This window comes from Adiantum capillus-veneris, chromosome 5, assembly GCF_014529385.1.
Source record: "Adiantum capillus-veneris isolate H3 chromosome 5, ASM1452938v2, whole genome shotgun sequence".
Taxonomy (NCBI): domain Eukaryota; kingdom Viridiplantae; phylum Streptophyta; class Polypodiopsida; order Polypodiales; family Pteridaceae; genus Adiantum; species Adiantum capillus-veneris.
Genome location: NC_140935.1, coordinates 73,572,764 through 73,598,268, shown reverse-complemented (window position 1 = coordinate 73,598,268; position 25,505 = coordinate 73,572,764). Strand labels below are relative to the sequence as shown.

Below are 25,505 nucleotides of genomic sequence, written 5' to 3'. Positions count from 1 at the left end.
GGTCCCAACAAAACAGCGATTGTGTGGTCTGAGCGCTTCCGCCAATGAACAGCGCGTCTCCCTCCCTATCGTCCAATTTGGCCAATGCATTCCTCCGGCCTCCCCTCCTCAGTCCCGCCACCCACTGGCTGTCCTCTTTCCTAGGGTTGCTGCAGCTCTCTCCGCGCTTCCATGGCTTCCTTCCACGCCTCGTTTCTCCCGTCTCCTCTGTTTTCTGCTGCTACTTTCTCCTTTTCTTCCTTTCCTTGTTCTCTTACTTCTTTTTGCTTCCCGTGATCGCTGCGAGCCCGGAAGCACTAAGCTTGGGACGGCGCTGCATCTTGTTTCTTGCTTCGGACGCACTGAGCTCGTATGGCTGGCTACTTGTCGCAAACTACCTCTTTTAACTCCGGGGATTCTGACTCGCGATCCATCCTCCTCAATTTTGCGATGCTACTCGTATTTTACACATAGTGAGGTAGTCAGAGCGGTCAGGTTGCCAGCGCATTTCCATCTCACGAGCAAGCACGGACTTCAATTATCTGCTGATCCGAAAGGTAAGCTCCTTAATCAATACAACTTTTGTTGGTCTGAATGCATGCTGTTGCCAACTTTCGAGGATCTGTTGTTTTGAAACGTGTTATGGAATGTTGTGGGTGGCCCGTGGCTGATGTGCGTTCCACATTTTGATGTGCAGAGGGTAGAGATTAACACACACGAAGCATAATGCAGTTTTCACTTCTGGAGCTTATCTCCAGATATCCAGGATGGTGGGACTCTCTTTCCAAATATATTTTTGTTAACGTGGTGTATTAATGTCTTGTAGTTCTGGAATTCAAGGGCTAATTGTTTCTTTTCAGCTCGTGCAGACAGTTTTTGGGCCATGTCCACTCACTGGCTTTCGCTTGAGTAGCTTGCTAATAGTTGCCCCAGACGCTGACTGTTGCAGTGAAAGTGTTAAGACGAGTAATAATCCCATGACTTTCTCTATTGAAGCGAATTATTGTGAAACCCAGCGTGATTTTCAAGCCTTGATTTGCTCTACAGGGATTCTTGCTGGTTTTGGTTCATTCACGTTTAAGCATGTGGTGGAGGACCTTCCGTATAAAATGATAGCAGCAGGCAATTTAGGTCCTTCCAGAACTGGAATGGCTGATCCAGATCCTAATTACTGTGACGCTTCTTCTGAGGGAGATTCAGACGACGAGGGGTCAAGTAGGGATATCAAAGATGTTTCTTTTAGTCAAAGTAACTCATTACATGTTCCAGGCAAGGACAAGTGTCCTGCAAACACGAAGTCTGGCAGTGTGGATGCTGCTCTGGCTCAGAACCCTCTCTATGGACTTGACTCAAAGGACATGCAACTTGCAAGTGATCTTGCAGCTGCAACAAATGCTTTAAAGAATGAAAGGTGCCTGCTTTCAGCTAAATGGAGTGCTCCTGGTGAAAGTGTTCTTCCTGTAGGTACAGATGCACACTGCCAGAATGAGAGAAGAATTGAGATGGCCAATGCTTTTCTAGGTACTAACATGGATATTGTAGGTGCATCCAGCAACAATGGTTTTGAAGAGCAAGAAACCAGTACATCTCTCAGGGCTTGGCTTAGTAATTCGGCCCGAGTTATTGACAAAATTGAGAATTTACACATTTTTAAACAGATTGCAGAGTTTGTGGAGCTTGCACACTCTCAAGGGGTTGTTTTGAGAAATGTTCGTCCCTCATCATTTCTTCTTTCACCTGTGAGCAGAATCTCAATCATACAGTCTGCCAGTTCACACACAAGCTCTAGTTCATCAGCCGAGTCCACTGGCAGAGGTGCGGCTTCAAACTTGGTGGACGTGGGACAGTCGGACTTGAATAAAGTTACCCAATTGTTTAGCAATCCAGCTTCCGCTCATCACATGGGTTTTGAGATGCAGAGAGAATATGGGTCATCAGTGCCTATGGATGGACAACGGGAAAGCAAGCATTTTGTAAATGGGAGTGAAGATAGCACTAGCCAAAGTTTTCAAACAGTTAAAGGGAAGCATGTTGCAAATGAAGATGAAGGTGGCAGATCTTACACCTCATCTTCCAGTGACCATGCAGACAATCAATTAGATGTGGAGAGGTTTCCTTTGAAAGAAATACTGTCCATGGAAAGCATGTGGTATAAAAGTCCAGAGGAGCTAGGTGGTGTGACTCCAGAGTTTTCTTCAGACATGTATAGCTTGGGTGTGCTTTTCGTTGAGGTAAGGTGATCAAAATTTTCTTATTTTTTGTTTTGGATTTTATTTGGGCTGTCTGTCTCTGCAAATTGTGGTTTTGGGGATCAGAATGCCAGAGCATTGTTAGTTTGAAACATGTCATGCTCACTAGGCAGATATTTGCTTTGGTAGCAGTTGTTTTACAGCTCTGGATCTCAAGGAGAGTGGTCAAGGGCCATGTCTGACCTGCGACATCGCCTTCTTCCACCTTCGTTTCTGTTAGGCTTTGCCAAGGAAGCATCCTTTTGTTTGTTATTGCTGCATCCGAGTCCAGACTCTAGACCCAAGGCAAGGTATGTGTCATTAGTTTTTCAAATTGTCTTACTCTTTTCTCCTCTTGATGTTTTTATTCTATTGCAAGTTGTCACAAAAATCTGCTTTTGATATGGATTTCTGTGGGGGGCTCTCGACTAGGTTGCTTGGTTGCAAAGTTAGAGTCTAAACCAAATGTGACGCTTAAGGAGCAGTTGGATTGAAAACATTCCATGCCAGTTGGTACGGTTTGATTGTAGATTTTGATATGAGATTTAGTATTTTGCGCAGAGGTCGTGAGACCCATGGACCTCACAGATAATTGCGATTATTTGGTTCTGTGTTGGTGGGGTGCTCTTCTGTGCTAGAAATAGCCACATAATCACATTAATGCATGCGTGATGATAGGTTAGTGTGTTAGTGTGGGCGTTCCTTCCTGTACTTGTTCTATTATGACTCAATTTTTAGCGACAGAAACTTAACATGGTAAATCTCCTCTGTTACTTGTTGGGGGAGATATCATTTTATGGATGGGTTGAGGCAAATGATGCACCAATTTGTTCAATACGCATAGAAACAGGGAACACCTGATCCGAGTTCATGCCGTTCTTGGAACACGTTCCGGCAGGGTGGTGGTATTGGCCTTGTGTTGTCTCAATTTGCATTTCTGCCAAGGAACACGTTCTGACCTTGCTCTAGAAGGCATTCCAGTTTTGCTTTAGCTACATGGTCGTATTGTGACGTGGTGGTGTAGGAGCTGATGCAAGATTTCTTGTCTCTTACTGTGGAAACATTAAGGTAATAGGAGATATGTATGTTGGGAGGAGTTGGGGAAAGAAGATTGTATTGTTAGAGCTACCTTTCAAGAGGAGTTATAGCAGCCTGATCTCTTGTGAATAGTGAAGGTGAATCATGCTCGTGCAGCCGTCAAAAAGACTCTTGAGGGAGAGACTAGCTCTCCTATGTTCCTGAATGCCTTGAGGGAGATACTAGGTCTCCTATGTTGTTCTTTTCAAGTTATCTTATTGTCTTTTTTCTCTGGACACGGGGATTTGATCCTTGTTTTACTAGCAGGTCATCACTTGGGTATCACGTTCTTTAAATTCGAATTGTGACTAGAGACAAAACGGTTCACGAATCAGGTCTAGTCATAGTGGCTGTTAACTGTCTGTGCACCACTGCATTTGTGGCGTTTGATGTGTACTATGTAATAGGTGACTTTGAAGTAAGCTTTCTCACGAATGTTGTTCATCGTAGTAATTTCTTTTGAACAGGGAGGTTTTGCATGCAGATATTTTCAGTGAAATAGAAGACGAGCTCGCTGAGAAAGATGCTATTATGCACTTAGAAGAAAAATTGTCTGAGGCAGAGACTACGCTAGACTTTCTGCTCCTGATGCAGCAAAGAAAGCACGCCATCAGTCAGAAGCTAGTTCAGGAACTCTCCTCACTCCAGGAAGATATTGGAGAGGTGAAGAGGTGGCAGGCTTTGCTCATGAAGAACAGGTGGCATGAAGGTTTTAGAAACAAGAGCATGAAGCTTGTGGAAAGTTCCACATTTGGTGCAGGTGGATCAAAACTTTTAAGTGGCCAGTTAATTGGGGATGAAGTTGTTGTAGGTTCTAGCAATAGTCGAGATGGTCTATTTGGCAGGAGGCATGAACTTGTGGTCACGAAGTCTTCTCAACTCTTAAAGAGCTTCACTCAGTTGAGGAAATCGTATCTTAAAATGATGAACACTGAGCAGCATTCAGGCATTGACGTGACAAGTGAAATCTCGAAGCAGAGTAAGCCAAGGAGTGAACATTTAGAAAAGATGGGCATTGTGGACTTATTGGACAACATCAGTGGCTCTAAGGCTGTACCACGAATTGGAGTTCGACTCGGATGTTTCTTTGATGAATTCTGCCAGTTTATGAAGTATAGCAAGTTTGATGTAAAAGCCACATTGCAGTACGGTGATATACTAAACACAAAGAATATGGTATGCTCTTTGAGCTTTGACTGTGATGACGAGTATTTTGCAACAGCGGGAGTGTCAAGAAGAATTAAAATTTTTGATTGCAATGCTTTGTTGGAGGAGTTTAATGAGGTGCACTACCCTGTCATTGAGATGAGCAGTAGGAAAAAGTTGAGCTGCGTGAGCTGGAACAAGTTCCGCAAGAATTTGTTAGCTTCAAGCGACCTTGAAGGGTTCATTCAGGTTAGTGTTCTCTTATTTGCCAATGAGATTATTTCCTATCGTTATTAGAATTGTGGAATCTTGATTTGAAGCACATCTAACTGGTTTGTGCATCAGACACTCACCCCCCTGGTTTGTTCACTCAGCTATGGGATGTAACGACTGGCCAGACAGTTATGGACCTTAATGAGCACAGGAAATGTGCATGGTCAGTTGACTTTTCCCATTTCGATTCTTCAAGGCTGGCCAGTGGGAGTGATGATTGCTTTGTGAAACTGTGGAGCACCAGTCAGGTAACTTCCTGGCTATCCAGTCAATCACATATATGATTAGTGATTGATTGGATAGCTCTGTTTAAAACTTGTCAACTGGGAAATAGCTGTGACATTGCATGGTGTAGTAGTGAAGCTATCGTTTATGATGGGTAATTAGGCTTTAATGGTCCCACAAATCAAAAACATTAAGAGTGAGGCAGATAGAGAGAGAGATTTTCTAACGTCTTTAAGAGGCCGAAGTCGGCCTATGAGACAAATTAAGTTCATATGTGTGTATGTTCTCCATCTATAAGAAAACAGTCCAAACTGGTACAAAATAAGGATACATGGAACGGCGGGCCGGGGTTGAGAACGGGGACGGTACGGCAAACGCTAGGGAACGGAGACAAGGGTCGGAACGACAAAAAAAAACCTGGGTTTTTTTGGCAATTTTTGACCTACACACATGCCACACACATAGAGCATCACTTTGACCTCAAATTTACACTAAATAGACAAAAGAAGTTAAGAACATGAGTCATATAGACGCAAATGTGCTAATAAAACATCGATGGATCCAAAATGAAAAGTACATGGTGGCATGCCATAAGGGCTCAAAAAGGACAAGGATAACAAAAAATGTAAAGGGCTAGGTAGAGGAGCAGACTCTAGAGTGATCAATGATTATCAAACTCCGGAAGTGCTCGCTTGTTGAATCTCCACATCATCGCCTTAGTCGAGGTCGTCAGCGACATATGAGGTCTCGCGGGGAGGCTGTATTGATTTTTGCAAATCACGCTGGTTGCTTTTGGGAGATCCTAGCATTTGGAAAGAAGTGCTTTTGAATCTGATGCTTTTGTGGCTCTGCTTTTGGGCATCCCTTGTAAGTTTGAAAGGACTCTTGGGGCCTCACTCTGCAGAGCATGTGGACGCAGAGTTTGAGAGCATAGGACCCTCGGGAGTTGCACTCTGCCGTGAGCTACAATAAAGAAATACCGAAAGGGGGCACGGAACTCCACCGTGACGTGTGGACAGAGGATCCACAGGATTGCGACAGAGGATCGTCAGGATTCTAGCACGACACCCAGAGTGTCGATTAGGATAGGCTTCATGCTACTGGTATATTGTATCATGGTGACACTTATCCCCATTTTGTACCTTTGTGGCATGATACCATTGCTCAGCTTACCAGCCATAGGAGTCGGTAGCACTCCTATCTCAGTTTTTAGTTTGTAGTTTTCTTTGTTTGTACCCAGACTTGGTACTAGACTCATCATTGTAATTAGTTTGGTCTCATAGGTCATTGGCCTTTTGTAGATGTATTTCATTTCTCTCTCTCTCTCTCTCTCTCTCTCTCTCTCTCTCTCTCTCTCTCTCTAGTAAAGTGCAGTGATCCTGTAGTTTTTGTTTGTGTGTTGCTATTGATTTCTCGTTGTGTCCAAGTTCTATAACAACACTCCACTCGTACCCCCAGATGGATGGAACATAGCATGTATCATGCAAGGCAAAGAGCGGTTTATGATGACCATGGCGACCAAGGCAAAACTGTCCCTTGAGGACCTAGATCACTCTAAGAAGCCAGAGGGTGCCGGCAAACGGCTCAAGTATCTCACGCCAAATCAAGTACAAACCTTCAAAGAGCAAGGAAGGTGCTTTTACTGTGGTGAGAAAGGGCACATGAAGACTGGACTGCCCTATTCGGCAACAATGGCAAGAACAAATATCTTCAAAGAAGGAACCTGCTCCATTGAGCTCGAATTCTATTCCTATGTGCAAGGGAATACAGAAATAGAAAAAGGGAATCATTAGCTCCTAAAAGGTTGGGGATCTGTGAATAACCAACGGATATTGATCCTCTATGATCCTGGATCAATGGACAACTTTATCTCATTGGAAATTGCGGAACGCTTGGGCCTCACACCGGCTCAGCTTGTAACTCCAGTCACTTTCGGATCGGCATTCAAGGGATTGACCACCAATGCAACTCCCGTGCAAGGACAACTCAATCTTTGGATGGGCGAGTACAAGGACCGCGAAGCATTTGTGATGGCACATATCGAGAGAGGTGATATAATCTTGGGTATGCCATGCCTCTACCATGTTCAACTCATCCCAGGTTATGTGGGAAAACCCTGGGGAAGAACATTAAAATTTTTGCTGATGCAGGGGATTGGTTATTCCCTATTGTAAGCTACCTCCATTAAAAAGGAAATAAAGAAGTGTGTTTTTGCTTACTTGATTTTCGCAGGGAAGAAGGATAAAACTAATGAGGATTTGCTCTCTAGTTTAGAAATTAAACGTTTTCAATTTATTGAAAGATATAAGGATTGTTTCACGGACACTCGCTATCTTTGGAACGTTCAAAAGATCGTCGTATTGATCTCGTTCCAGGTAGCTCTCCCCCAAACCAACCCCCTTAGAGGGTGAGTCTTGCTCAACAAGAGGAAATTTTGAAGCAAGTCAACGAGCTTTTGGAAAAAGATCTAGTTTGACCAAGTACTTCGCCTTACTACTCTCCAGTTTTACTGGGGCAGAAGAAAAATGGCACGTTTCGAATGTGCATAGACTATCGATCTCTAAACAAGATCACTATCAAGAATCGCTTTCCGATTCCTTGGATTGATGACATTCTAGATAAGTTATAGGGTGCAAGCAACTTTAGTCGCATTGACTTAAAGAGCGGGTATCATCAAATATGCATAGCCCCTGAGGATGTCCATAAGATTGAAGTTTTGGTAATGCCTTTCGGCTTCGCCAATGCTCCTGCCACATTTAATCGAATGATGGATCGCATTTTCAGTCCACACCGAGCCTTTCCAGGAGTGTTCTTTGATGACATACTCATGTTTTGAAGGTTGAGGAGGAACATTTGAAGCACTTAGACATAGTGTTTCAGGAACTAAGCATGAGTTGCATGTAAATACAAAGAAAAGTGAGTTCGTTTTCACGGTGATACTCGGCCATATAGTCTCTCACAACCAAGTGAGTATGGATCTCGTTAAGATCCTTGTGGTACAAGACTGGCCAACTCCCAGTACGGTACATGATGTACGTAGCTTTTTGGGATTGTGCTCCTATTATTGGCAAGGTTTGTCCAAGGCTTTGCTCAAGTAGGAGGACCTTTCCATGACCTAACAAGGAAGAAGATTTCTTTCAAATTTTCAGGTGCAGCGGAATTGAAATGGTTAAGATCTAGGTTTCACACTTCCACAAATCCTTTACTTCTTTTCCTTGCGTTAGTGATTCCTTTTAGCTTGAATGATGGTTCCTTTTGCCTTTCCCTGAAGAGAGGGAATGAGAGAGTGCGGCAGGGATGTGTAGAGGGATAGAGAAAGAGAGAGAGAAGAGGAGAACGACACCCGATGGAGTCCCAACACCGTTGCCGATGTGGTATTTGCTTTAGATTGCGAAAATGGAATGTCAATACCTCAAGTGCAGACTGTAATGACTTGAATGATGACTATCGCCGCGGTAACTCCTCAAGACGAGGCACCTCCGGGGCTGATTTGATGCACCTTTGGATCCTTCTTGATGTGGGATTGCGGATGGCCACCAAGGGGTAGATCTAGGGCTGATTTGCACACCCAATGGGAGAGGAATGAAGGGTTGAAAATGCAAACCTCGACGTTGCCAATGATGGACAAGCAATGGAGCACTCAATGCCAACAAGGGAATGGCGGAGGGGAGGCTCGATGGGCTGTCGAAGTACCGGACTGCAATGGGGAGATCGCGAAGGCAGATCCAAGCTGTTTTCAGTGACGGAAAGGGGTTTAAATTTGAAAACGTTGGCTGCTGATCTACAAATGCTGGCTGCTGATGTGAAAGCGCTGGAGCTGATCTAACAACGCAGGCGCTGATCTGACAACACTGGTGCTAATCTGATGCTTTGCAAAAACGCTGAAGCTGATCTGCTCTTCTAGCTAGCGCTAGGTGATCTGGAACTTATTCAAATGCTTGGCCGCCCGGTTCCCTTTATAGGGGTGAATTTTGAGTTATTAACTCCCTTAGACTTAGGTAGGGCAACCTGTCCACCTGACCCAACAAAATAAATCATAAAAATGATAAGTGATGTACTTATTCTCAGAATCGGCATTATTTAAGTGTTTTGTGGGATTTTCGAGTAATAAAAATCAGCCTCTTTCTTTGCGCGCGCGCGCACACACACACACACACACACACAAACACACAGAGAGAGAGAGAGAGAGAGAGAGAGAGAGAGAGAGAGAGAGAGAGAGAGAGAGAGAGAGAGAGAGAGAGAGAAATTCACAAAAATCCTAACACAAGAATGTCCAATTTGGGTAGAAGTTGTTGATTGCCCAACCATGCTTTGACCTTTGTTACATGCAACAATGGAATCTTTGGGCAAAGTATTGGTCCTGCCTCGTACACGAGGAAGGACAATACTTGAACTTGGTTGAGACTTAAACCACTAGGCATGAGATGCATGCATTCTAGACTAAGATGGGGAGCCGTTGTAGGCCATTGCTTTCAATGTGGAAAATTGGGACACTTTATCGCCGCCCACAAAAAGCTACGAATGTCATGTAAATCCTTCAATGAAGGCCAATCTAGAATAGCCAGCACTTCAGTTGGATCCATGCTAACACCCTCCCTTGGACAAAACAATGTGTCCCAAACAATGTATCTTTGACAAGAAGAGCTCACTCTTCTTTCCTTTAATCACCAATCTGTGCTCGCACAGTGCATTGAACACTTGCAACAAATGCCGTTTTCGAAAGATCCTATCCATTATCTTGTTGAATGCTGCAGGAGCATTTGTGAGACCAAAAGGCATCACCAAATATTATTATTATTTTGTTTTTTTTCTAACGATCCCCTTTCCAAATCTGTCAAGTCGAGTAGCTCACTAGCTGTCTTTGTTTAAATCCATTCACACTTCATCAGATGTATTGTGTCCAATTTTTGGTTTGCACCTTCTTGAAAAGTCTTACCAATTGCAACTTTTCTATTTGCACAAGCCAACAGATTTGTCCAATCTCTCTCGAAGTCATTCCTTAAAGTTCTTGCCAATCCTTTTCCAAATTTGTCAAGTCGAGTAGCTCACTAGCTGTCTCTGATCCAAGTTTGTCAAGTCGAGTAGCTCATTAGCTGTCTCTGATCGAATCCATTACACACTCCAACAGATGTATTGTGTCCAATATTTGGTCAGTACCTTCTCGAAAAGTATGCTCCTATTGCGCAAGTCAAGACATTTTTCCAATCTCTCTCTCAAAGTCACTGCTTAAAGTTCTTGCAACTCGTCAAGAGACTTTGCCAATCCCTTCTCATCTTGAGAGACATTGAAAAAAATTATTGGTGCTTTGGCTTCCTTTGCTTTTCCGTCCTCTCCTTCATGTCTTCCCTCTTGCTCAGACATTGTGCAGACCTGGTGGTATGCTTTCCCCCTCAATGTCCTCTTTCCCTTTGTCAATTTCTGCAACTTTGTTGAAAAGCAGTTTCTCATCAAAAAGCGCCTTGGAAGCTATGCTCTAGCAGCAACAATTCTGCCACCAAAACCTGCAACATCCTCAACATCGTCTGTATCCACAAAACCAAGACGTACATCAATGCCCTGCATAAGATTCCAACGTCCTTTGACACAAGAACTGTCACAAAGTGATGACGTGGCTACGGACAGCAGAAACCCTAATTTCTGCCTGAAACCCTAAAATTCCTGCAAACCCTAATTTTTGCCAAAAAGCCCTAATTTTTGAAAATCGCGGAGGCTTTTATATATATATATATATATATATATATATATATATATAAATTTTTTAATGATGAGCGACGCAAAACTTGCTTTTGCTCTACGCAATGAGAAAGAGAGAGAGAATGCTTTTGCTTTCAAGTTTTGACTCTCTGTGAGAGAGAGAGAGCAGTTGCTTTTGATTTGAAGCTTTTGGGGCTCTGCTTTTGGGCATCCCTTGTAATCTTTAAATTAGTGGTGAGGACCTCACTTCTCAGAGGATCTGGACGCAGAGTCTGAGAGTGAATCCCGACCCACTCTCTTGTACTTTGAACTGATTAATACACAAAGAAATACCGGAAGAGGCGCCAGTCTTTGGGGCCAATATCTCTAGGCACGGAACTCCGTCGGGCCAGTGCAAATCTATTGTGATCTGTGAATTGTTTTGAAGTGGTTATTTGGTGTTGTCGCGATTGATTCTTGACTTGGAGTGTCCAAGTCTGTTACAGTGGTATCAGAGCACGGCCGATTTTTCTTCTACGGGAAATCCGATCCCCAATTTTTTTTTCCGCAGCACCTATGGCTTGACGCAAAGATCAATTGACTCCCTCTGCATCTGGAGATGCGGGTAGGGATCACAATGAAGATTCAGACAGAGAGAAGATTCAGACAGAGAGTATGGACCGCCTCGGCCTACTCAGGCGGAGCAAAGAGAGATGAAGCGTCGTCAATTGATCGACCATGCAACAAAGATGATGCTCAGTTTTGCGAAGGATCCGAAATTGGCAAAATATATGAGCTAGACTTCTTTTCAGGAAGTGCATGAACAGTGGCAAAAAACCACTACACCACCACTGAAACCCGCTCTCAAGAAACTTTCTGATCACAAACAGTATTCAGAGAAGGAATTACAAGAGGTGGTTGATGCACGGATTGCTCAGCTTTTTGACGCGCGAAAGAAAGCCAAAAAGCACGGCAAAAAGTAGAAGAAAAGCACTGACTTCCCGGGATATGTGGGTCGTCAGTCGACAGTTGACAAGGCAAAGAAACAGAAGAAGCGTGTTCGATTTGAAGGAGTACCCATTTCTTCTTCTCTTCTTCTTCTTCTTCTTCTTCTTCTGACAGTTCTTCTAGCTCTTCAGATTCGAGCGAAGAAGACAGAAAAGGTAAAAAGCGAAGCAAGAAACAAAGCTTCGGAAGGGGCAAGAAAAAGGCAAAGAAGACTAAATCTTGCCCAGAGACTGACAGTTCTACTGAGGACTCGTCTACAGACAGCTTAGATTCTGATGATGGAAACTTCTATGCGAACAAGAAGACTTTTTACAAAGCCAACCAGTTTGACTTTCTCGAAGATAAAAGCAAGAAAGTCCGAGAGTTTAAGGAAGGTGACCACTCGATCAAGTTTGATACTTTTTCAGGATATTCAGACGCTTCGAAGGCTTTGTCTTTTATACAGTAGTTTGATATCGCTTTCACGGGAGGACGCTATTCAGAGCACTCCAAGATTTAGAGAGCTGCCTCTTACTTTAAGGGGAATGCTCGTACTTGGTGGTCCACCTTCTTTTAAACAAGACTGCGCCAGTTAAATGGCTGAAATTTAAGAAGCTTTTTATTTCTTCTTGGTTGACGCAAGAATATGAACGAGATATACGAGCTGCTTGCAACCATCTTCGGATGACCAAGAAAGATACAATCAATGCTTACTGTGAAAGATTCTGGAGCTCTTTTCTACCCGCCTCTTCATTCAAGAAGATCTTGTTCAGAGAACAGATTGAGCGGTTTACCTTGGGTCTACCTACAGAGATTCGAGATCACTGCTTGGAACAAAAGTCAGCTTCTATTCAGGAGTTGATGAGTCATGCGAAGCGGGGGTTTGCCATTCACTCTGGCAGCTGACCTACCCCACAGATGAGGCCATGACACAACGAGCCGAACAGACTTCTGGGAATGAAAGTAGAAAGAAAAAGAGCAACCCAGAGAAAAAGGATGCACGACCCTAAGGAGAGAGCTCGCTTCATCAAAGAGGGGAAGTGCTTTGGATGCGGGGAACATGGACATAGCTCTGCGAAGTGCCCTAAAAAGGCACAGAAAGAACAGAATGATAAAGACGACAACAGGCCTGAGAGTTCGAGAGCAGCTAAGGAACGAGGCAGAAAAGGCAAATAGAAAAGCAGAATTGGTAGCACATGGCGTGGGACCTGCACTGAATCTAATGAATGAAAGTACAAACTTTGCCGCTTTTGGGGCAAAGTGAAGGATCAGGAAGCTCTTTTGAAGGAGCCAAGGCCAACTTCTTTTCACTTGGAATTGGCGGCTTGATTTGGAATTACGCCCGACAGATTGACGCCACAGGCGGAGGTAGTTCGCCTGGCACCCGGATGGGATGTTGCCATTACATCGAGCATTGGCAAACTTCGTTTGCAATGACAGGGGTGTTCAGGGCACGCAAGTGACTTTCTACTCAGGATCCCTTGGTACCACAAGAACTACGCCGTGGTTGACTACCGGGCCCAGAAAGCGACTTTGATAAATGAAGGGCTTAGAGATTGTACTTGATGAACTTCAGTTTCTAACTCATTCTTTTGGGAGAGAACTGAACGATGGATAAAGGTTGAATATACTTTGACCTGATCAAAAGAACGCCAAGATTTTTCTCCACATTCATGCCAATTGCTTTTCAGAGGGCATGAAGATCAAACCATTGATCTGATACCTGGAAGCACGCCTCCGAACCGGCCACCTTATCGTGTGAGCCGAGTACAGAATGAAAAGATTATGAACCCAGTGAAAGACCTCTTGGAAAAGGGTCTTTGTCCAGCATAGTACTTCACCGTATTGCTCTCCACTGTTGTTGGAGTTGAAGAAAGACGGGTCTTGGAGAATGTGCATCGATTATAGGGCTCTCAACGAAATCACTATCAAGGATAGATTTTCGATTCCTAGGATCGATGATATACTCGACAAGTTAGAGGGATCCTCGTGCTGGATTGACTTGAAGAGTGGATATCATCAAATCCGAATCGCGCCGGGAGACGTCTACAAGACAGCCTTTCGGACGACTTTTGGGTTACTTGAGTTTTTGGTGATGCCTTTTGGCTTAACCAATGCTCCTGCGACATTTAACCGGATGATGGACATGATTTTTCAAGAGTATAGGCTATTTGTTGGCACTTTCTTTGATGATATCATTGTTTTCTCCAAGAATAAAGCAGACCACAAAGATCATATGCTTTAGAGATACATTTTTTTGGGGACACTTTGTCTAAACAGGAGTGCAAATGGATCCGGCCAAGATAGACACTATCTGTGATTGGCCCGATTTGAAGAATGTCCATGAAGTTGAAAGCTTCTTGGGACTGTGTTCGTACTATAGACGGTTCATTTGAAAGTTTGCAGAGGTTGCTTCCCCTTTGCATATCTTGATACAGAAAAGAGTCCCTTTCTCATGGGGATCCACAGAGGTGACTGCCTCTCAGACATTGAAAGAGAAATTGACTACAAGACCAGATTTGACTTTCTGGACTTGCAGAAGTCATTTGAAGTATTTTGTGATGCTTATGGTCGTAGTCTGGGTGCGGTCTTGATGCAAGAAGGCCATGTCATTGCTTACGAGAGCCGATTGTTCTCTAGGCCGGAGATGACATCACAGATTTATGAGAAAGAGCTTTTGGTGGTTATCCATGCTCTTACTCTGTGGCGGCTTTACCTACTCGGAGCGGATTTTATTGTCTTTACAGACCATCAAAGTTTGCGCTACTTCTTGCCACAGAAGCTGCTTTTGGAAAAGCAGATGCGGTGGGCAAACATCTTGTCACAGTTTCACTTCCAGATTGTCCATGTGCAAGGACAGAAGAATGTGGTGGCAGATGCTTTGTCTCGGAAGCCGCTTGATTTTGATACTAAAGTCACTGATGTCTCTTTGAGCTTCAGGGATACTGAGAGCTGACAGTATTCTGTTGGATGACTTTATGAATGGAATTCCTGATAATGATACTGATTTGTTCTTGACTTCTTTTGAGTGTAGGAACTGATAGACGAAATGACTGCAGCGTTTTGGTTTGATTGATCTCGAATAGACATGGTTGCAATAGGGGTTAGTCAACCGAACATTGATGAGGTCCCGATTGGACCTAGATGTGATTGCTAGCTACATTGCCGATAAATCATGGTCTAAGATCCGAATGAATGTTGAATGTCATGTGATGTCTGGTGATGTCTTGTGATGTCGTGTGATGTGACTATCGATTTTGTACATGTGCTAGAAGTGTGTTCCTAGTACGTAGGTACTAACAGCCAGTGTCTGCTAAGATGGTTTATGGCTTTTGTCGGTTTTGCAAGCGTAATCGCGGTCGATTACAATGCCAAGAGGGGGGTATGTCACAAAGTGATGACGTGGCTACGGACATCAGAAACCCTAATTTCTGCCAGCAACCCTGAAGTTCTTGCAAACCCTAATTTTTGCCAAAAAACCCTAATTTCCGAAAATCGCAAAGGCTATATATATATATATATATATATATATTTATTTTAATGATGAGCGATGCAAAACTTGCTTTTGCTCTACGTAATGAAAAAGAGAGAATGCTTTTGCTTTCAAGTTTTGACTCTCTGAGAGAGAGAGAGAGAGAGAGAGAGAGAGAGAGAGAGAGAGAGAGAGAGAGAGAGAGAGAGAGAGCAGTTGCTTTTGATTTGAAGCTTTTGGGCATCCCTTGTAACCTTTAAATTAGTGGTGAAGGCCTCACTTCTCAGAGCATCTGGACGCAGAGTCTGAGAGTGAATCCCGACCCACTCTCTTGTACTTTGAACTGATTAATACAAAAAGAAATACCGAAAGGGGTGCCAGTCTTTGGGGCCAATATCTCTAGCCACGGAACTCCGCCGGGCCAGTGCAAATCTATTGTGATCAGTGAATTGTTTTGAATTGGTTATTTGGTGCTATCGCGATTGATTCTTGACTTGGAGTGTCCAAGTCTGTTACAAGAACATGCTGTATCATGTTAGTCCACATTGGGTAATTGTCGCCATCCAATCTATCCTCAACAACAAACATCTCGAACTCATCTGCGATGTTGTCAGCCATGGCGAATACTGCATGTGTGGGGTGTGTGTGTGTGACAGCTCCTTTGTCGCGTGAACTTCTGCGCACTGCTGCAGCTCTCTGTGCCTGTGCCAGCGTGTGTGTGTGTGTGTGGATAAGAGAGACCTGTGTGAACTTCAGCCTCTGGGCGCCCCTGAGACCTGCATGGACTGCTCGTCCAGAGCCCTCTACGACACTCATTGTTGTAGTTAGCCCTCAGCGCAATAGTCTGCCCCTGCACGGCCAAACCTCAGTCCTCTATATAGCTCGCGCTCTGATTTGGTGAGTGTGTGTCAGCCTTTGTGCGACCTGCTGCATCCACAGCGCCAAGCGATTTACAATTCAGTACAACTCGTGAGAGTTTGCATTTTTAAAGGCTATACAGTTTGCAATTTTACAGGCTTTGTTATTTTGCAAGATGTATGCCTTCTGTGGCAAATGTTTATATTTATACGGTCTCTATGAATAGATAAAATAACAAAAAATACAAACAAAGTCTTGCTTTGGTTTCGGATGTGGTCCGGTTGCTGTATGTCAGAGTTCCAGTGTGTTTTTAGGCGTCGTAAAGCCATGGATAATGTTTCGGAGAGTGCTTTTGAAATCAAGCTGTCTGTATGAAGGTTTCGAAGAAGCCCGAAAATCATGGAATGGTCAAGCACATGTCCTTGAGGTGCGAATTCCAATACAGGACCTTATGGATCTGGTAACGTAATACGCCATGAATGCGGTCATCTTGTTTTTCCCGGGCAAAATGCCAATTGCACAGGATGTCAGACAATGGGTTGATTTCCTTCTCAAACGCCAGGCTGTCCGAGGCGTTTATTTTGGTGCTCCGGGTTTCTATGAGGTTTTACTAGTAGACACTGAAGCTAGAAACCTTTTGTTGGAGATGTCTCCGCTCTTTTTTGGCACGTAGATGACTCATGTTCTACCGTGGACACTTACGAAAGACTATCAAAGCCTTATTCGTCACAAATGTCCTGTGTGGGTGGAAATTGTTGATTTCCCTCGCACGAGGAGGCATTTTCTTCCATTGTTGGCTGCTCAGCTTGGCAAGGTAATTTGCCCTCCGAAATTGGATGCGAATACCAATAGGTTTTGCATTCTTTGGGATACGGACAAGCATACCCCGGATGGAATTATGGTGGACTCAGGGGATCTATGGATTGGCAAGCGTTCTTTTAAACTAAAATGGAGCAAATTTGCAAACTCCTGTTTCCGATGTGGTAGATTTGGTCACATGCAATTTGAATGTCCTGAACCAGTTCTACAGCCCCCTCTGTCGGCTGTTCCTACTTCTGCCCTTGCCCCTATAGGCAAATCCATTGGTGAAGCTAAATTGAATGATTTCGAATGCACAGTCGCATTAAATGCATTACATACAATGTGCGTGGGTTATGTAACCTTGACAAATGGCGACTGACCTGGCACTATGTACATACAAGTAGGGCAGGTATAGTTGTTTTGCAAGAACGCAACCAGCATGACTTTGCTGGTCAGTGTTCCTATTTTGCTAGTTGTTGGATTGCATATGCTGGTTTGCAAGACTATTCCGGTTTATTGATGCTGGTTCAGCATGAGCTTCAGCCAGCTCTCTTTTACATGATTCGCAGGGCCGTTGGATGGTGGGTCAATGCGTGTTAATCGGTCAGGTTTATGAATTCGGAGGTGTTTATGTGCATATAGCATCTGGGCAAAGGGCTGCTCTATGGTGAGACATCTCTTCTCGTTTATGGACTTCAAATGCGTTCCTTTGCGGTGATTTTATTAAAATCCCTGCGATGGATGATAGTACTACAGGTAATTCACACATGTTGTCTGCGGAAAGGCAAGAATGGGATAATCTGTTTGCGACTACTCCGATGATTGATTTATGGCGGCATTTGCACCCAAATGCCTCTGGATTTACTTTTCAGCATGTTGCTCACTCTTCCTAACGAGCGCGGGTGGATCGATGGTATTTGCTTAATCTGCAACAATATGAGGATTTTGTATGTGAGGTCAGCATCAATTACACCTTACAGTTATCTGATCATTACCGTGTTTTGTTGAATGTGAGTTTTGGGCAGTCTCTTTGTGATCGACCTCTTTCTAGAAAACTTCTGCTACATATTAACAATGCTTATCTCACTCATGCGGCTTTTCGTGACATGATTTTTGATATTATTCCCCCTCTTCTTGCTCACATGCATCTTGATCTTGATGCTGCCTGGTATCACTTTGTTATGAGGGTGCAAAATGTTATTTATGACTATGGCACGCATTACATGCAATGCACGGGGGGATGTTAAGGATGCGAAGCAAGCTTGTCAATAGTTGCAAGTGTTGGCTAATTTGCGGCCTTTGTCTGACTTTGAGATGTCGGAGTTGTGCGAAGCTTGTGTGTGTATTCAGCATAATGACAAGCGTAAACTTGCTAAATGGAAGACGCGTGATAAAGGCTGTACTTCGAAGCAATTTTTTAAGCATTTGCATCATACGAGGGTCTCGCAAGCAATCAAGCGAGTTATGCTTTCCCCAGGTGTTTGGACTTCTTCAAAGCAAGAACTTGTTGATGTCATGGTTTTGCATTATCGACAGGTGTTTGCTGCTCCTTCTCAGGCATCCTTGGTTGCTTGCCATGCGCGTCAATTGATGCTTTCCTTTGTTCATCCGATCATATCCCCACAGGATGCATGGACCCGTTCACTGCCTCGGAATTGCATAGTGCGTTGCTTGCTTTGGGCCGTTGGCGGTCTCCCGGTTGGGATGGGCTTACTGTGGAATTCTTCCTCTCCTTTTGGGAGGCTGTTGAACAACCATTGCTTTTCATGATAAATGCAGCATGGCAGAAACTGGATTTGCCACTATCTTGGAAACAAGGTTTACTTAAATTGCTGCCTAAGCAAGCGCTCTGCGAGCGATTCTCTCATTGGCGCCCGATTACTTTGATGCCGGTGATTTACAAGATATTGGCTAGGATGCTGGTGAGGACCATCTTTTTGCAGGACTCCATGAAGCTCAATATGGTTTCATTCCACGTCGCCAGATTATGGACAATTTCGCTAATGTTATGATTGGCATGCTAAGTACACTCAACAGGATGTGCTTGTTATGCAAGTTGATATTGAAAAGGCCTTTGACAGTGTACAGTGGGATTTCATTGCTGCCATGATGAGGTGCCTAGGGTTTGGTCCTAAATTCGCCAATGTGGTTTATTTCTTGTATGCATGTAGCATGTCTTCGGGGATCTTGGAAGGCGAATTAATAGAATCCTGGCCTCTTGGTTGTTCGGTCAGGCAGGGTTGCCCCCTTAGTGCTCTGTTGTATGCTATTGCCACTCACCCGTTGTTGATTCATCTTGATCACTTGACCTGTGTTGAGCGTCTTCATGGTTTGCGGTTACCTTCGGGTCGTACCTTTGTTGGCCAGGCTTACGCAGATGATTCGTTGTTTATGCAGATGTTGTCGAAGTGATTATGGAAGCCTTGGAACTTTTTGGCATTGCTGCTATGCTTAAAGTCAACTTTTGTAAATCGAAGCTTTTGCCTCTTCGTTCTTGTGATTGGCACATTCTATTGTGGCCAGGTGAGATTGTTTCTCCAAACGTGATTACTAGGCATTTGGGTTATCCAATTGGATGGAATGTCACTCATTCTCAGAAAGTGGATTGGGTTATGCAACGTTTGAATGTCAAATTGCACTACTGGAAGTTATCCACTTGGCCATTACATGTTCGTCTGCGAATTGTTCAGAGTATCCTGTTGGCATATGTTCAGTTCTTTTTGCCACTGATGCATTGGCCTCATCGTTGTCTTCCCATTTGTGGCGGACCCATGCTCAGAAAAAAGGCTCGCGCTTGATGTCAATGGAGAAGCTTTGCACTCCTAAACGCCTGGGTGGCCTTAATATCTTGGATTTGCGCAGGCGTGTTCTTGCTAGGAAAGCTATGTTGTTGCCTACATTTGCGCAACAAATTCAGCCTTGGACTCTTATGTTTGCACACCTTGGTCAGCATGTTGTTACTTCCTCTTTTGGCCATTGGCAACCATCTATCTGGGAGGTGGTTTTCGGCAAGATGGAAGGGTACATTCCTGGATGTCCTCTTGCTTCCACTTTAGGTCTGCCTGGAAAGAGGTTACAATTCATCTTTCATGGAATCCTCGGCAGGAAGGTGATTCGATTCGCTTGGAGAGTCTCCATTGGAACCAAGCATTTTCTCTTACTTTGGTCGACCGCTCCCCTCGCCAGGCTTACTTTCTCTCTTGCCGTGGCATTTGTGTGGTTGAGGATGTAGTCAATGAGGCTGGATATACTTTTGAGTTTCCCTTCGCCGCTCGCCGTTTTGGATTGGGCATGCATTATCGTACATTTTGGAGAGAACTTCAAAGTATGTTGCTTGACTTTTTGCTAGTTTCACCTTTACCTGATGGTGATTGCATGTTTGATTGGGATCTTCGGAAACGCCTTTTTGAGATATTTCCGCGGGTCGAATTTATGCTCTTCTTCTACCACAATCATGGCATGCTAATCATTGCAATGCCCTTTGGCACATGCACAAATCTGATCTCTGGTGGAGGAAGCTTCTCTCTGCCTTGTGGAAAAGCCATTTGCCTTTGAAGGAGTGACTGTTTCTTTGGTGTTGTTTGCTTGGAGTGCTTCTTGTTGGCACTTTTCTTAGGGCGCGTCATATTCGCCCCTCCTCTTGCGTCCGTTGCTCCACTGTCGAAGAGGATATTTGCCACTTGTTGTGGGATTGCTGCATTACTAGAGACTTCCTTCGCCATGTATCGGCCTGTATGCGGCTCTGCTTTCCTTTTGGTTTTGTTTTTCACAAAAGGTTCTGGGCATTTGGCATTTTCTCACCGACACTACATCGTTTGCGGTCTTCTTTATGTGGGTCAGATATTGGGATTATTGGACCCTGTGGCGTCAGCGTAATGCTTACATGTTTCATCGTACTAATGCAGTGTGCCCACTCTTCAAGCTTTCCTTAGGCAATCGTTACGGTTTGCTTTGGAAGTTGGTGATATCACCGCAGAGATACATCGGCTTTCCTATTCATGTTTCTAGCTACTCTATACAACTGAGTAGTTCTGTGTTCTTCCCCTTGTACATTACCCTTTCAGCGGGTCTCTTCAAGTTGCCTATGACTTGGATGAGCTCCCTATTAGCCATTATCAGCTCTACTGTGACTGGTTCTGAGTTACAGCTTGTAATACTTTCCATGGGTTTTCCTCGCTTTGAGGTTTCCCACTTGTAATTCAATCTGGCATTACAAAATAAAAAGTGTGCGTGCGCGCGCGCGCGTGTGTGTGTGTGTGTGTGAGAGAGAGAGAGAGAGAGAGAGAGAGAGAGAGAGAGAGAGAGACGCCTTCAAAAGGCCAAAATGACCTATGAGACCAATGCGTTACAAACTGGTGAATCTGATACTATGTCTGGGTACAAAAAAAGAGATAATAAAATGAATAAATCTAGAATTTCCACTAGCTAGAACTGTGTAGGGTATGTGTGATCACTGATACAACGGGTGCCCAATATTGGAGGGTGATATAAAGGGTGATGAATCCATCCTCATTTGTACTCTGTTGGATGTCGAGATAGTATGGCTCGAATCCTCTGTTGTAGTCTCCGTTGATGTGAAGCTCCTCTCCTCGGTCGTGGGCGTCTCGATCTCCCTTGCTCCAATGCTCGGTCAATGAGAGTACCGCGGGTGTGAGTATGAGCTGAGCTTTGCAGTGGTGGCGGCTTCTCTATCTGTCCAACTCCTTCCCTGAATCGATAGTGGAGAGGACCCTGTATCTCGTAATACAATGTGCACTGACATATATACTGTATCTCCGTCTCTGGCTTTGTATGGCATAGGAGACATATCCTACTAGTTGCTGGTATCCCTTTGATGTCCAAATTTGACGAATGGCACACTGTAACCCATGAGATAGATGTGTATCCATATAGCTGGGTCGAATCACAAACCCATCCCCTGTGAGTTGGAGAAGATGCTCTTTGTGCCCAACTCCTATGTTGGCTGTATCCAACCAACCAGACCTAATCCATCACCAGGGTGGTATTTGCTCATGAATTGTATGAACAAACGTGGACACGAGTTGTGCCTTGATGCTTATGCAATGATGATGAGACCTTCTATGGAGACCCAACCAATCAACAATTTGGCATTGGCTGTTTGCTCTCTCGCTCTCTCGGAGACTCCTATCTCGCTTCTAGTCACATCTCCTGTGAGGCACCTTTTGGTGGTGGTGTTGACTTGATCCGAATGGCTAGAGCCTAGATTTGAGTTTCATTTGGCTAGAGGTGGTGAGAAGGATGAGAACCGACTTTCGAGGTGAAGCCAATGCTGGGGCTTAAGAGTGTTTTCTAGACCACCAACCTATTTTTCCGACAAATTTAAGTGGGTTGTTGATTAGAATTTATGGTTATAATATTTTATTTTTCACTCTAGACGTAGATTAGGTACAAAAGTAACACATTTTCCTCATTCTATTGACCTATTACTAATGTTGCAGAAGCCACGCTCATTAAGAAAAAAAATTCTCTACTCATAAATCACCATAGAAAATATGAAAAGCATAAAAAACTGTTACACTAGGATAATTTTAAACTCAATCATAAAGCACTAAAACGGCACGCATGAGAAAATTGGCTTTAACAATGCAACCTCTACAATTTCTTAGAAAATTATCAATGCATAGCCAAATTGTAAGGGTATCATGACATTTTTATAGAAGATATATAATTACAATGCATGTCAAATCACCAAAATTGAAGTGAATTATAGGCGTATCTTAAAGTCAGCATGATTTTGACACAAATGAAAAACAATTCTATTGTTGTATTGCTAGCTATATGGAGTATTAGGTCTCCCCAATCTCTGAAAAATAAAAGGCGTGTCAAAACATCTTAAGTGGGTAAGTGAAGGGTGAGTTTAGGAAATGAAAAGACCCATGAAAGTGGAAAGTCAAAAGACTTTGTGTGTCCATATAAAGAGATGGTGGAGTGCACATTGATACATTTGTGTTGTATTGTTAGCTATATGGAGTATTAGGGGTTGTAAAACTTACTACAAAATATGCATATGATATGAAATCCATGTGAAGATTAAAGTTTGCTTTTAGATTGTATTTACAGTGTTGGAAAAGTCCTAAAAGTGTACATTTAGTCAATAAATTAGTATCAGTAGATTTTCATAAATCGGCTATCATTTCAAATACAAACATTCCCTATCCTTTAGAAGCTTGGAAACATGTTGAAAACTAATAGAGAGTCATCGAATACTCAAAAGCTCACTAAGATGGCTTTTAAAAAAGTGTCAATGCCAATATTACGAAGAAAGACAAATAAACATGGCTTGTTTTTAAGAGCAGTTTAGGTTAAAAAAGCTTTTTTTGCAAGGTGAAAGGTGGAATCCATAGCCAAAAAATCTGGCAAGTTTTTATCAGCTCATAAGACAACTCGATAAAACTGTTAAAACTCATTTTGCATCCCTTGTAATAAGGTTCTCGCTAAAGAGGACATAAAAGTGTCTTAGGACAAAAGTGACCCATTGTGAATGGGTATTAATAGACAGAAAACTCTATTGATGATGGTTGCAAGCTTAAGTTTTCCTTCAGATACTTATGGGTTGAGTGGTTTGCACTATTGAAGCGCACCTATTGAAAAGTGGGGAAAGTGTTTGTTCATATTGTGTTGGTAACTGGAAATAGTGTTGCAAACCTGTATTTTGGCCCTCCACTCTCTGCTTTGAAACAGGAAACCTATTGGGTGCTATTTTATTAGACAATTAAGCTGCAAATATTTCCTTTGCCTACAGGGTACTAGTATTGGAACAATCAAGACAAAAGCCAACATATGCAGTGTTCAGTTTTCCCCTCATCATTCGCACATATTAGCATTTGGATCAGCGGATAGCCAAGTCTACTTTCATGATCTTCGCTACATCAGAATCCCAATTTGCATCTTAACAGGGCATCAAAAGGCCGTGTCTTTTATAAGATTTTCAGACCCTTCCAGCATTGTGTCTGCCTCCACTGACAACACCCTGAAGCTTTGGGACTTGACGAAGACCAGCAGAGTCACCAGGGGCCATGGTGCTGGTCTTGGATCCAAAGTTGATTGTGCTGTAACTTACACTGGTCACACCAATTTGAAGGTTTTTAACTTAAGCAGGCTCTTTCATGAATTATAGTTTGTGTTTGTTGCTTTGCAGTATGTATTTGATACTTTATTTGCTTGTGGTCAGAATTTTGTAGGGCTGTCAGTTGCGGCAGAAGGTTACATAGCTTGTGGCTCCGAAACGAATGAGGTACTACAGGTTTCTTTATTTGTTTGCATGACCTGGAAAGGGTTTCTACTGTTTATGGTGGATATTGGAGGAAGGTTGTAGGATTGAACCATGGTCTTCTCTGCAAGTTATTGAATGAGTAGTTTCTATGATGACATTGGCATTTACTGGTTCATGTTTGGCTAAAATAGGAGGCAGCCTCTGTGGCTGTTTTGCTGACAAAGAATTTTGTTTCCACTGGCGTGTGTGCAAATATATATATATATATATATATATATATATATATATAAAATAGATCTTCAAATTAATTACGTATAATCTTTCTCACTGGGATTTGTGTATAATCTGTCTCCACTGGGATTCCTATGTAATCTTTTATTTATGGCTGCTCAGGTTGTTGTTTACCACAAGTCAATTCCTGTGCCGATGTTATCTCACAAGTTCAAAAGTGCTGATCCAATCTCGGGCGAAGAGCTTGAAGATCTTGGGGATCAATTCGTATCCAGTGTGTGCTGGAGAAACAGATCTCCGGTGCTGGTGATGGCCAACTCCGTGGGAAATATTCAGGTATTGGAGATGAGTTAAGGGCCGAACATCACCAAAAGCTCTACGTTCTTCTACAAAGATGGTCTATCCACGACCAGAGCGGAGGTGTCATGTAAGGTCCACAACCAGAGCGGAGGTGTTACGTTAGGTTTGGAAGTGAAAAGAGGGGGACAAATTTTGGGTGTCCATGTGAGAGAGATGGTACCAAGCTTGTTGTGGAAGTCCTGAAGCATGGCTATATTGTGCACATGCCTTGTGTAAAGGTGATTGGCAGTACCTGGCAGGGCCTCTTTGTCTACAATGCACGTAATGTGCTATTGTATGGCTACTGTCAGCCTTCAGCAGCTGATAGTTTTTGGCATGCAGGAGGATATCATGATTGGGGAAAGAAGTATAGAGGAAGGGTCGTTCAAAAGATGGATAGCCCTCTCGATTGAATGAGTGCCTCTTGTACTCGGCACTTTATCTACAGAGCCATTTTTGCGAGGCTAAGACATTTCAGCGTCGCACTATTTTATGTACATTACAATTTTGGTCTGCTGCTTCAACACTTTGTATACTAGCTTTAATCTTTGAAGATGAGTAACCATCTTTCAGAGGTCATGGCAATCTGGACAGTGTACTTCGATACAGCAATGATATTGTGTATGATATTAGTTAAATGTTTCTACCGTAATTCGCCTGGTCACTTCCACTACTCAACTCTCTCTCTCTCTCTCTCTCTCTATCTCTCTCTCTCTCTCTCTAAGGTCCCTTGGGATAGTTTTCTACTACGTTAAAACTCTCTTCTTCTCGGATGTGTTGGGTGGGTGTGTGCGCGCTAATAAAAAGAGTGGTTATGCTATTTCCCTCTTGAATAACAGGTCTTGAGCTCAACTCCTCATCGGCTAGATCTTTAAGGTATCTTGGGATAGATTTCTACAACGTTAAAACTCTCTCTCTCTCTCTCTCTCTCTCTCTCTTTCTCTCTCTCTCTCTCTCTGTTTTGTAATTCCAAGGTTATTTC

The 25,505-nt window shown here is 43.3% G+C and overlaps 1 protein-coding gene across 2 annotated transcripts; it reads left to right on the top strand.

The window, feature by feature from the left end:
* On the top strand, positions 1 to 25,175 carry LOC147457526 (protein SPA1-RELATED 4-like). 2 transcript variants are annotated; one of them, XM_086512395.1, is made up of 11 exons: positions 1 to 536; positions 677 to 749; positions 840 to 945; positions 1,027 to 2,210; positions 2,361 to 2,518; positions 3,752 to 4,679; positions 4,805 to 4,951; positions 23,483 to 23,821; positions 23,912 to 23,974; positions 24,347 to 24,520; positions 24,763 to 25,175. In XM_086512395.1, exons 2-11 carry the CDS (start codon positions 747 to 749, stop codon positions 24,934 to 24,936), a joined length of 3,276 nt encoding a protein of 1,091 aa, XP_086368521.1. In that variant the 5' UTR covers positions 1 to 536; positions 677 to 746; the 3' UTR covers positions 24,937 to 25,175. The 2 variants fall into 2 exon arrangements, with proteins under 2 accessions (XP_086368521.1, XP_086368520.1); XM_086512394.1 differs by lacking the exon at positions 24,763 to 25,175 and having other exon boundaries at positions 3 to 536; positions 849 to 945; positions 24,347 to 24,746.
* Positions 25,176 to 25,505: the final 330 nt, after the last annotated feature.

Bases quoted from the DNA above. Each gene is read 5' to 3' on its own strand.
- LOC147457526 (XM_086512395.1), top strand. The intron at 4,680-4,804 runs GTTAGTGTTCTC...TTGTTCACTCAG, and splicing joins ACCTTGAAGGGTTCATTCAG to CTATGGGATGTAACGACTGG. The intron at 23,975-24,346 runs GTACTACAGGTT...ATGGCTGCTCAG, and splicing joins GTGGCTCCGAAACGAATGAG to GTTGTTGTTTACCACAAGTC.